Below are 13,432 nucleotides of genomic sequence, written 5' to 3'. Positions count from 1 at the left end.
TTTCCTCTTTCTTGAGTTCCTACTTTATTTAACAGTATCACAACCGCTGTGAACTGAGACAGGAAGTCTTCAGAAATCCTTCCAAAACCTCAGATATAATCACCAAAAGACATAAACGATTAATATCTACAAGAACTCCCGAGCTCTGGTCCAATATGTGCCTCTGCCAAGCACTAGCGAGAAGCAGCCCTTCGCCTTCCACACGGCATCTTTTTGGTCCCATGATCAATCAATGGATGATTCTCCCTGGTTTTCTTTCCCATTGGTCTTCCTTTTCAGACCCATGTTCTTCTGGATTCTTGATGGTCTGAATTTTGTTTCTTCACTACTTGGCTCTGCTGTTCCCTTGTCCTAATTCCACTACACCTTCAGTGTCAGAGATGTATATGAACTTGTGTTATAACATGGGTCTTTTGCCAGGGCTTTCTCTGCTTGTACAATATTTTTGCAGACAAGCAGCAGTAGAAATTTTTGCTTGGTCATAGTTTGGGGAGTAAATGTATTGTTGGGGGAAAAAAGTAAGGTAGGCATTCTTTTCTTTTAAACTAGGTTTAAAAAGGGGGGTGAGGAAGAGTCCTTAACTTTCAGGGCTGGTAAACACACTCCAGGAAAGCTATATAAGAATGTAAAGGTGAAGGAATGGCATCTGTTTGGCCAGGAAAGACTCTATCCTCCAATCTGTGTTCCTCATGGATAATCTTTGCTTTTGGGGTTGGGGGTTGGGATCACTCCAGTCCCAAACACTGCAAAAGTCATCATGCTGTCTTGTTGCAGTCTGTTCCCACCCTCCCCTTTCTCACATCCTCTCAGTCACCCTCACATCGTCATCTGGAGTTTAGAAATTCATACTTCTGGTTGACTGAGTGGTATCTACCAGGAATTGTTGCTGCTGTAATTCCTCACCTTAAAAAATTCATATTTTGCTAGTTTTCTCTTAATTTTTCAAGTTCTACCTGTCCTTTCTTTTCTGATTCGAAGTGACTGCTCTCTCCACGATTCAGTCGCCCTGTCTCTGTATTAGTAATTCAGTTTGTTTGGTTTGGCAGAGAATATTTAAGAAAAAACTCTCAAAAGAGTAGCAAATCTTATTTGTCATAAAATCTAATATGTGAAGAATAGAAAGGACAAATTTTTAATCAAAGTAAGCAATAATGACAGGTTTATTTAAAATTTCCAGTAGAGAAAACCCACTAGTTTTGGAATAAAAGTACTCAATGTACGAGAGCATAAGTGAATACAAAAGATTAACAGAAGAAGAATAAAACCAAACATAGTACAAAAAAATTTAAAAAGTTTGAAATGGATTTAAACAGGGATGTTCTTTAAATCCTCCAAATATTTAACAGAGTTACTAGGTTTGGCAAACAATTCATTTGAAAATTAAAGCCTATTTCTGTAAACTCCATAAAAACTGTTTATTAAATTCAAGCACTCCATACAATTGGTATTGAAACATATAGGCAGTCAGTTTCAGAAAAGCAGAAATTATTCATTTGCTCTCACAGTTATATGAATTAACCAGCTGCATAACTGCTTTTTCGGAGAGGATAGGATAGAAGAATGCCAAAAAAAAAAAAAAAAAAAAAAGTAGGATAAAATCTCTAAAACTGAAACACAGCAAAATTCAGACATCAGTTTGTTCTTTAAAGCAAACTGAATTTTTACAGTATTTTCTACATTTGCCGTTGTCATTTCCCTCTCCCCCACCCCCCTGAATTACTCCTAAGTTCACTAGTCTAATCAATTCTTAACTTCCAAATATTTTGTACATACATATTTAGCAAAGAGCATATGCCTAACATTATTCTGACAGCAGTATGGTCAGCAGACAGTTTTAGAAAGATTACTATGTATATCATCAAGATTAACCTTTTCTTAAAAAACAAACAAAAACCATTACTAAACAGTTTTAAAATATTGTGAAAACCCATTAAAAGAAGACTTAACATGGGCTCTAAACCTGATAAAAAACACACTTCAGAAAGACTAAGTATTAATGCTAAACTTTTGCCAAATGATGACCTTAAAGTGCCAAACACAAAAGAATCTTGATTATTTGTCCCTGGCTTGGCCATCTCTCTTTTAACTATACACAAAGTCCTGCTAAAAAGTCTGCTTTTTAGTTGATTTTTTGGTAGAATGTTACAACGTAAACTAAACAGGTTCTTGATATGAACAGTATGTTACCAATTTTTTTTTTTTTTTTTTTTCTGAATCCAACAGTTGGTCACAGAGGTCAAGTATTATCAAGGCTCCTTTGTCAGTTCTCAGTCATGTTTGACATCCATCCTTCAAGTACATGCAAGGCTCAATAGTTTTCAAGAGGCAGAAGCCTAAGGACGTTTAAGACACAGATGAAATAGGATTATGAGGTGAACCCATCTGAGTAAGAACTTTATCCAGCCACTGGAGGGGGCCATGCAGATGGATCTCAATCCAGCAGGGGGTGCTAGTAACATCCTGGCGGTGGTATTCTGCTCCCCAGCCCTAGAAAAAAACATTGGAGGTCACTTAACTTGTTTAACTCAATGGCTAAACTTAGTAAGTAAAAAGAGTTCACATAATTAGAGACTCTGATTAAAACTAGGGACTTTTTCCACGAGAAAATTGCACATGTACACAAATGCACACATAATTTAAATGGCAGTCAAATTCAGGGGATGGGTGTTAGCTCCCAAAAGTCCATCCATGGACTCCAGATTAAGAATTACTGGCCTTAGGAAATGAAAGTTTCAAAATAAATTATAAAGTTGTTTTAATAAAGACACTTTTAAACTTTCATTTTCATTGCTCATTACATTACTGACAGTAATGTAACAGCCATTATTAAATTCTTATTTTATCATCAAGAAAATAAGGAAAAAGTTATGTAAGACAGATTGATATTCTGTTTCTTCCCTATTCAGCCACCGAAGGTCCTCCTATCAACACAGATCTCTTGATTGTTCAATCTCTAAGCAAAACTGGCAGGAGAACATTTAAGTATCCAAAAAGCTATCATCAACACCTAGCCACTGCCTTGAATCGACAGATTCCATCATTCATTCATAAAAGAAGGTAGCTTAACAGACATCTTCAGAATTACTAAATTAAGACACTCAAGTTCCACAGAAGAAAGTCACTACAAAAAAGAGAAAAGTAATTTTGCTACTGCAAGGAGCAGAAACTCATTGCCATGAGTGTTCTGATTAAGCCTTGTTCGTGAGGAATATCAGAGAAGGTTGGGTTCTGTTATCTTTACTACCTACCTACTCCAGTAGTTTCAAAAAATACATCTGCATATCAGAATTCAAGAGATATATGAACAACTGTATATATGTATGTACACCCATGCATTTGTACATATATCAACAAACTGCTAAATTTCATTTATAGAGGTTTATGTGCATGTTTCCTCCATTAAATAGTAAGTTCTTTGAAGGCAGGAATTTATCTTTGACCTCCAATATCTAGCACAGTGATTGGCACAAAGCAGAAGCTCTATAAACACTCAGGCAAATTGACTTAGATTTTTCAGATATAGGAGAGTTTAAAGTGCAAATTATTGACAAAATATATGTTTTCTATTAACAGCCCAAAATGATCATCTTAAAAATAGCACAAGATTGGCTATCAATAATAGTAAAATGTTCTACGTCATTTCTCTAAGATGCTGAGTGGGAGAGGGTAAAGTATGCAGTCCTTATGACAGTAAAGAGCAATGCTATAAAAACTGTGCAATTTTTTTGTTGCTAATACATGGTAAGCAGTTGCCCTTTATCATGTCAGCAGGAGTTTTTAATAAGGTTATTTATCTTCAACTCCAAATTCTTGCACCCCATCTCTGTCGATTATATCTTGTATAAACCTCCATTCTAGTGCTTATCACATTATATTATATTTAAATGTATACTAGATCATAAGCATCTTGCAGCTAGAGACTTTAGGTGCTTTTTCATCTTTGAATTACATCTCTGAAACAGTGCTAAAATATTTGCTGAATGAATGAAATTTATTAAATTTTAAAGGCACAGCTTTGCATTATACTTTTTACTAAAGATCGTTTTTACATGTGTAAAAAGAAATTACTAAAATTGTGTAAAAGTAAAATAATTAAAATTGATTGGGTAGTCAATATGAAAGGAGTTTGAGGAGAAAGCTAATTGGAACATTAGTCATAAATTCTTCTAGAGTCGTCCTTGAGTAAGAACAGACTCACTGAGGGACCCTAGTAATAACTGCCTCAGTTCCCAACACCATTCTCACCCCCACCCCCATTTTAAAGATGATGAACATGAGGACCAGAGAAGAATCCCTGTGCCTTAATCACAGTCAAAATGACAGACAAAACTGGAAACTGAATCTCTTGACTCTTAAAGAGCTATTCTTCCTCCATACCAATAAAAACTTAAAAAACCACTTCCAGCAAGTCACTGTCCTTATTTTAAAACGCATTTGAGCCAAAATGCTAAGTCAAAAATTAAACAGTGAATGTTAATAATGAATGAAATAGGACTTTGTAGTCTCGCATGTACACAACATATAGGTCAACCTTATTAAAGGGTAAAAAAAACCCTTCCTTTAATACTGAAGAGGTACCAGACTCAGCTACAAAGAACTGTTCAATTATATTTTGAAAGAATAAACACTAAAAGAGCACCCTAAAAATATGCTAGGATGATACAAAGAAGTAGGCAAAAAATGATATTCAGGAAAAGATATCTTTGATCTAAAGGATGATTAACAAAGAAAGGTTCCAAAATTATCCTCAGTAATAAATACATTACAAAACAGGTTTAACAAGTAGGCAAGCTTCTGAAGAGAGAACATAAAAGGTGATTGCCTCACCCAAATATATAATTAGTTGTGTTCCTCAAAGTAAAAGAGGATGAGAATTTATCTTTGAGAATTCAGGGACAATTAAGTCCCCGAATAAGTAAATAGAATAAGTCACTTACTCATGAAATCTAATGAGATATTTACATGTTTTTTAACATTTCAGTGACATTTAAAGATTTTTTATTTCTCAGAGGCAGAAGTTGAGGCAGCAAAGAGATCAATCATCATGAGCAACATTTTTAACTTTCTTCCTCAAACCTTACAATACCATCTTACAGCTAAACATCTATTTATCTTTGGGCAAGGGCCTAAAACTTTTGAATAAGAAAATCATGAGATTTACTGGAACCACTAAAAAAAAACCTGACTCCAAATAATTACCAGTGTGATAAGCTTTTATTCTTACAAAAAGATAACTTGCTTATAGTTGAAACAAAAGCAACAAGCATTACCAAAGTACCAAAAGCAAAGAATGAAAAGGAAGATGTGTTTATTCAATTAATCTCATAAGACAACCATATATTTAAATTACATGTTAAATATGTAACATTACATATTCTAATGGTATTACAGTAGCTAAAATAGTGCTATTTAAGGCAAAGCTTATTAAAGCCTGCTATTGACATTTAACACAAGCACTCTTATGTTCCAACGATATTCTAATAACTGACATTCTTGTTAAAGTTTAAAAATACCTAGATAATAAGTCCACTAATGTGGACACAGATTTATATACTGCGAGAAAGTACAACAAATGTGTGTTAAACCCCAATGAGAGGAATCACAGCTCACTTACCTTCACAAAGCTCATGCGTATAGTACACATTTTCGTAAGTTCATAGACTGTTTCAAAACCATGGTTCACAGATTGTGCCAGTAACTGAGCAAATTCTTGGTTGTTAAAAATTTTCAAACTACACCCACTAGGAATCTTGCATACAGTAGTGGGATGAAATCCATGATGGTAGTTGCAGTTCCGACTTTGCACAAAGATGCTACTGTCACTAAGGCATTCAGCATATACTTCCCCTCCAACATAATAAAGATGAACTCCTGTAGGATGACAACACATATCATTTAGTTATTACCATTTTTTATAGCTGAAAGGCACCTGTACAGATTCAATATATAAATGTAAATTTACACAGATTTAAATTTTGGCTAGTTATGTAGATATTCTCTAAGTCCTGCACAACTGATAAAATCTTAGTTAACTGTACTAGTTTAACAGGGTACTTCAAAAAGTTCATGGAAAGATTCATATTATATTTTAATTCTATTTTTCTACAACCTTTTCAAGGTACCCTCAGTACCATGTCCACATGTCAACAAGCATATCCAGGAGGTTTCTAGGAAATAATATAACAAAGTGTAGCAATTTCATTTTGTTAAGTATTTAATACCCTATTTGGCCATGGGTTGAAAGTGTATTCCCACTTTAAAAATATAGTATAATAAAACCTGGATTTTATTATGGGATCCTACATGTATTCAACGTATAAGTTCTCTTCCATTTATTTTGCAGATAAGTTGTTTGGTAAACTTAGGGTGGAGAAAGGGACGATCAAGAGAACAAGGACCGGCCCGTGGCTCACTTGGGAGAGTGCGGTGCTGATAACACCAAGGCCACAGGTTCGGATCCCATATAGGGATGGCTGGTTGCTCACTGGGTGAGCGTGGTGCTGACAACGCCAAGTCAAGGGTTAAGATCCCCTTACCGGTCATCTTTAAAAAAAAAAAAGAGAAGAAGAGGAACTAGAAAACCACAGGTGGAAGAAGTATTGTTGAGAGCTGAAAGATGCTAGGTCCAGCAAAATAAATAAATAAAACTAGAAAAATAATTCATATGGTGTGAAATTGGATCTCAAACTACCACCTGCTCCAAACTTCTTCCTGTGAGACTTAGAGTGCCAAGAGTGTAGGAAATTGATTCTACCAAGCCTGTAAAAAAAGGAAAGGGGAAAAAAACCTCCATTCTGAAAAAGTTCCACATCATTTAGGAAGACTATTTTACACAGGCCACCCACCAAACAAGGGTCACATCCTAATGTGGCTTTAAATGATCCACTTTGCAGGTAACTCTGGCATGGCTTAATCAATGCTAAATCTATTGTCTCATACAAAATATAATGTGTTGTTTATATGTACACACAATGGTTAAGACATCTATAACAAAGAGCTGCCAGAGAAGAAGCCATTTTTTTGGCCTGATGTAGAGAAAACAATTTGAAAGAGAGAGACTGATTTAGTTTTATCCCGATTATAAAAATTTTCATTATATAAATTATATAAATAAATAAATAAATATAAATTTTCATTTTAGAAAACTTAGAAAGTATACGAAAATATAAAGTAAAGCAGAAAATATTGAGCAATAATTATTAATAGTCTGACACACTGTATTCAGTTTTGGGTACCATTAAAGTTTCTTTGTGAATATTTAAAATATCTGTATGAGTGTATGGATATAACAATTTATTTAACAATTCTCCCCTTAGTGGACCCTTGAGTTGATGCTAATTTTCTGCTGTTATAACAATGCCATGATAAATATCTCTGGACAATTTTTGATAATATCCTTAGAAGATATTTCTGGAAGTTAAATCATTGGATCGAAGGTTCTTGATTCACTTTGCCAAATGACTTTCAGAATGCTTGTAATTTACACCCTCACCAGCAGTATATGAGCGCCTTTCTTGTTTTACCTGTGCCAGTATTGAATCTGAGCTTAATTTATAGCTGAAAAATAATGTAATTGTTTTAATTTGCATTTGAGGCTGGATATGCTCTCGTAGTTTATTGGTCATCTGTTTCTCTTGTGAATTCACATATTTCTTGCCTATTTTTCCCATGAGGTCTCTAATTTTATTTTATGAGCTATGCATATAGAAAGGACATAAATAATTTCTTATTCGTTTCCCTGTCTTTTAATTTTGTTCACGATATATTTTTAACCTACAGATGTTTGAAACCTTTTAGTCAAATCTCTTGTAATCTTGTTTTTTATGCTTAGAAAATTTCTACCTCTGTAATCAAATGTTTTATTTTAGCTTTTTAACTGTCTGTGTTTTTAAAAATATTCAACTCATTAACCTATTTGTGTATATGGTATGAGGTCAGGGTTTCTGCCCCTAGCCCCACCCAAAAGCTAACCTTGTTATTGCAGGACCATTAGAAGACTACTGATTTTATGCTTCACTTAACATACATTAAATTTTTATATGCAGTATAGTCTGAATTTAATTTATTCTACTGTTTTGTTTACACTCTTAGTTCTAATTTTAAAATGTTTTATTTACCCTAATGCCAAGAATTTTTCTTTACTCTTCTATTAAAAAAATAGTCTCACTTGTTTATCCTTTCAGGTAATATTCAGAATACATTATCCAATTTTCAAAAACATCACATTGTAACTGACAAGAATTGTCTTAAACTATAAATTATATTAGGAAGAATTAATATCCTTAAAATGCTCTCAACAATATTTAGCCTGCCTTCTAAGGAACACAAATAGCTTATTTATTCAAATTTTCTCTCTCAGTAAAATTTGGTTTTCATATAATTCTCACATATTGCAAGTTCAGATTATTTCCAAGAAATTTATGTTTTATGTTGCTATTGAGCACCGCACTCTACCGAGTGAGCCACGGGCCGGCCTTATGTTGCTATTGAGAATGGGATTCCCATCCCCCCCCCCCCAGGTCTTATACTTTCTAACTGGTTACTGCCAGATAAAAGGAAACAACTTACGTAATTTTTAAAAAATAGATTCTTTGGAGGTTTCTAGATAAATAATCATGTCATTTGAAAAGACACAATTCCCATTCATAATACTGGCATCGGTGAAGGGACAAAGGCACACATATCCTTCTGGCAGGAGTGTGAATTAATAAAAGCTTTCTGGAAAGTAATTTGGCAAAACACAGCAAGAGCTTTTAACCTGCTAATTTCACTTCAAGGATCTATTCCAAGAATATTACCAATCAATCATGTCATCTGCAAATAATGATAATCTTGGCTTATTTCCATTATTTATAATTCCATATTTAAGCACACTACTCAGGGCATCTGGTACAATTTTAAATAACAGCATTCCTGGAATTCTTATTTTCTTCCTAAGTTTTTTTAAGAGGAATGTCCCATAGTACAATGGCTTTTCACTTCTTTGGAGTAATAGTCATCTTGGGAATTTAATTAAAAAAAAAATTCTTCCATCTCAAATGCATGCAAAATTGTGTTTATATACAATTTCAGGTGTTTAAAGATCATAGAAAGATATTTATGCATGTTATGAACATAAGTTCTAGCATTTCATCATTAAATGTGTAGTTTAGCTTTTTTTTTTTTTTTTTTTTTTTTTAACTTTTCTTTAATCATATGAAGGGAACATCTATCAATTCCTGGTTTAAGAGTTTTTTTCCCCCCAGGATTAAATGTTAAACTTTATCTCAAATACCTTCCAAGCACCTATTAAGTAACCTTTTAATCTGATCCACTATTCTAAATTTCAGAGTAGGTCATTTTTTAAAAAAAACTTTTACTCTGAAAGTAATATCAAAGTTATAGAAAAGTCTGAAAAAGAAAACTGAAGAAAAACAATACAAAGAACACCCACATAACCAGTATCCAGATTCATCTACTGTGACAATTCACTCCATTTGCTTTATCATCTGTGCCCTTCCCCTCCCCGATGTCTACACACCCACCCACCACCCACGCGCACACATATTCTGACACAGAACTGTCTTAGATAGAGATAGAGAGTAAACAGATATCTTTATGTATATAATTCATTCCTGAACCATTTCATCATGGTCCTTCACACCTAAAAACTTAGTATGTGCTTCCTAAGAATAGTCTCTTACATAGATAGCCACAGCACAGCTAGCAATGCCAGTAAATTTAACATTGATATAATACTTTTATCCAATCTACCATTCACAACCCGGTTTTGCCTGCTGACCTCAATAATGTCCTTAATTGCATTTTTTCTTCTCTCCGGAACAGGAGCATGTCCAGGGTCTAGTAATGCATATAGCTGTCATAGCTCTTTAACCTATTAATCTGGAACATGGCCACACCTATGTCTTTTGACACTGATATTTTGGATGAATAAAGTTCTCTCCTTACTCTTTTTAATAGAACAATCCTCATTTTGGGTTTGTCTATGTTTCCTCAGGATTAGATTCAGATTTGCATTCTCAGCTGAAATTCTGCATAGGTGATGTTTGGCCTTTTTGAGTAGCACATCTAGAGATATATGATATCCATCTACCTCTCACTGGTGATAATTTTGATCTCTCCATCAAGATGGGGGATCAATTATATAATTACAATACAAATTATGTAATTTTTCCATTGTATAATTACTGCTTTTTACTGTCCTTTATAACTAATAGGCAGTTTGAGGGGAGACATTTTAAGCCCATGCAAATATCTTAACTGTGATAAAAAAATTCTCTTTATATTTAGCATCCATTGATGATTATTGCCTGATCCTTACTATGATAGTTGCAAAATGATGATTTTCCAACTCTAGCCCTCACTCTACATTTACCAACCAGTCCTCCTACTCATTTATCTATTACTCGTCTGGACTTATAAATTAGTATTGGTTTTCAATGGTTTAAAATTAATCATCATACTTAATTATTTTGGTGCTGGGAACTGTCTCAGAGTTGGCCGGTGGAAGTCCCTTCATGTTGGCTCCTGTGACATGCCCCACCACTGTCATAAGCATTTCTTTACTTTCTGTGATAACAAGATGGTCTAGGCTCATCTTGTGCCACCTGCCGCAGCCTTGGAGTCAGCCATTTCTCCATAGAGCCCTGGTTCCTCTTAGTGGGAAATGATGTCAGAGGTGATGATCTGAGCACTAGATGTGCTTATTGTTATAACACAGCATATCTTTGCTTCTTGGCCCTTTCAGCAGACAGATCAGAAACTATACGCATGTGTAGATGTTTGTACATACGCATACATATACATAAGAACATAAACAAGTATACACACATACATATGTTATTATTAAAATCATGATTTCATACTGATCCTCTATCCACCTCCACGGGGTTTAGTTTTCGCCTTCCTCCACATTTGCATATCCCTTATTCCTCAGGGGAAACCCAGCCTCCCAACGATATCTACACATTAACCATTTGCTTAATCTTATAATACATCTAAAAGTTTCAGAACTGTTTCACTCATACCACTACAGTAAATAATCAAGTTTACTAAAAAAAAAAAAAAAAAAGAATTCAGGATTTATTTAATATCCTTTCCCAACCCTACCCCACATGATCCAGCTTGAGGATACATAATCAAATACTAAAATCATAAGTTATCAGTTCTTTCTTTTCAGTTATGGTATTCATCTGAAATACAATTAGGCTTATTTGTTTTGGTTTGCTTTAATTTTAGGTTGTAAGTCATTTTTTAATAGCCATTTTATTCTGGAGCAAAACATGTGATAGAATAGTGTCCCCAAAAAGCAAATCTATATTTCGGCTAATTAATATCAATATTATAAGAATTGGTGAACCACAAAGATCACTGACGAAGAACTTCCACAAAGTACAAATTGGAAAAACATTTACAAACTGCAGCAAGTGAACATTACCTGGTGTTCACTAAACTAGTTTACCACAGGAATGACCAAGTCAACTCTGGGGGAACAGGGACACAACACATAAACACTTGAATGAGGTTAACGAGAAAACTCACCTTTTCCAATATGCCGCCTAGTGTTTTCAATAGTGGAATTCCGGTTAACATTGGAGAGCAGCCCAAGGCAGAAACGGTTCTTATTGTTGGAAGGATCAGTGAAACCATCCACCAACACACTTGTGGAGGAGGCATGGAACGCTTCACCCACACGATTGTTGAGCTCATAGTAGACAATAGAGCACCAGTGTTTTGGTTCCTCGTAAGCAACTGCCTGAACATCTGTAGGGAAGAAAAGGTTGTTATCAACCAAGGTTAGCACCTGGAGCTCTCAAAAACTGAAACCATGTTGTGGAATTGGCTCAGGATCATGGAATGAAGATATGGAGAAGCAACTGCTATTATAACTTACATAGTTTTTCTATGATGGTTAAAGCAGGTACTTCTTACTAAGTGTGGTATTTAATTGGAAAACAATTTTCTCTAATTACTGTCAGATAATCAAAACACCAGCTAAAAAGCACAGCAACAGCATTTGCTGAATACTAATAATGTGCTAATTGCTCCATAATATGCAGAAATGGAAATCACCCCTACCACAGACCCTGGCTCACCATCTAAAGAAACACAAGAGACAAGTGAAAAAACAAGCGGGAAGAGAACAAGAGAGGACAGGAAATATGCCAAAGGTGCTAGCCAAAAAAGGAATTACTTTTGGCAAAGCCTTAGCATGCGTATGTTTTTTCAAAGCAATGAAAACCAATTTCTAATTATTGATAAGAAATTACTTTACTTCATATTAAATTGCCAATAACTATCACAGCTACAGTTTTGCACCAGTTCTCAAACTCAGGAAGAAATCTTGCCAGCTGGCCATTCTTACAGAATGAATCATATCTCTCTCATCCAGATTTCATGCTAACTTCCTTATATTTGCTTTAAGTCATGCAGAGCAGGTGTGTTTTGTCTCTCCATTCCCAGAATGGGCCAACAATGGAAATTACCCAACTTTACTGACAGGATGCAGCTTGTTAAGTCAAATCTCTTAAGACTAACAAATCTCCAAATAGAACATGCTTCTAAACATTTGCAGCTAAAAGGTTTTAAAGATAAGTTCCTTCTGTAGTAAAAAGTCTTGTACCACTGCTTTAGAGATTCCAGGAACACAAACCATATATTTCCAGCATACCAATATATCATGATCTGAGGTTTATGAAGCCCTGGGTGTAAAATCATTAAAAAAGGAAAAGAAAAAGAAAAAGGAAATGAAAAAGTCACATCAGAAGCACAGTCTATAACTGCTAAGGGAGTTCCTTTGTGTCCTTAACATCTACCTCCACAAATAATAAGATGCACTTTATTTTACAATTTGGTTAAGAAAATAAGGAAAATGATCATTAAAATACCCAGACATACTTAGTTTCTTATAAACTTAAGTAGGTTAGCTGAAAACATACATTATTTCCCTTGTTTGCTAAGCAACTCTCCCATGTCAATATGCTGTACAAGGGGCACTCAAAAACTTCATGGAAAGATTTGTATTGTCTTTTAATTCTATTTTTCCACAAACTTTTTGAAGTATTTCAATGAGCAAAATTTTAGTGATTAACAAGTGCTAAATCTTAAAGAAGGCTGTAACATCATTAATAGAAGGTTTCTATCAGTTATCAGGATTGCTCAAATTACTATTTATCTGGGTCTGAGGTGGACAGGTTTTTTTTTTATAAAAGGCCACAAAGATTTTGTGGGCTATACAGTCTCTATCACAACCATTCAACTCTGCTCATATAGCACAAAAGCAGTCATAAATAATTTGTAGTGAATGACACAACTATCTTCCAATAAAGCTTTATTTACAAAAACAGGCAGCAGGCTGAATTGATCTGCGGGCTGTTGTTTGCTGATCTCTGCTCTAGGAAAACCATCAAAGGTTTAAAATTTTTTAAAAAGT

At 34.5% G+C, this 13,432-nt stretch overlaps 1 protein-coding gene across 1 annotated transcript in view; it reads right to left on the bottom strand.

Moving 5' to 3' along the window:
- Positions 1–1,310: 1,310 nt before the first annotated feature.
- Positions 1,311–13,432, bottom strand: part of SMAD1 (SMAD family member 1) — a 72,050-nt gene continuing 59,928 nt past the window's right edge. Inside the window, exons 5-7 of the mRNA XM_063107762.1 lie at positions 11,542–11,763; positions 5,615–5,871; positions 1,311–2,487 (exon numbers count right to left, since the gene is read on the bottom strand). Of these exons, the coding sequence (XP_062963832.1) occupies positions 2,344–2,487; positions 5,615–5,871; positions 11,542–11,763 (623 nt within the window). The 3' untranslated portion in view covers positions 1,311–2,343. The remainder of the gene's footprint in view (positions 2,488–5,614; positions 5,872–11,541; positions 11,764–13,432) is intronic.

Source organism: Cynocephalus volans, chromosome 9, assembly GCF_027409185.1.
Source record: "Cynocephalus volans isolate mCynVol1 chromosome 9, mCynVol1.pri, whole genome shotgun sequence".
Classification (NCBI taxonomy): Eukaryota; Metazoa; Chordata; class Mammalia; order Dermoptera; family Cynocephalidae; genus Cynocephalus; species Cynocephalus volans.
The sequence above is the reverse complement of the archived record's forward strand: the minus strand, read 5'-3'. Positions and strand labels throughout refer to the sequence as shown.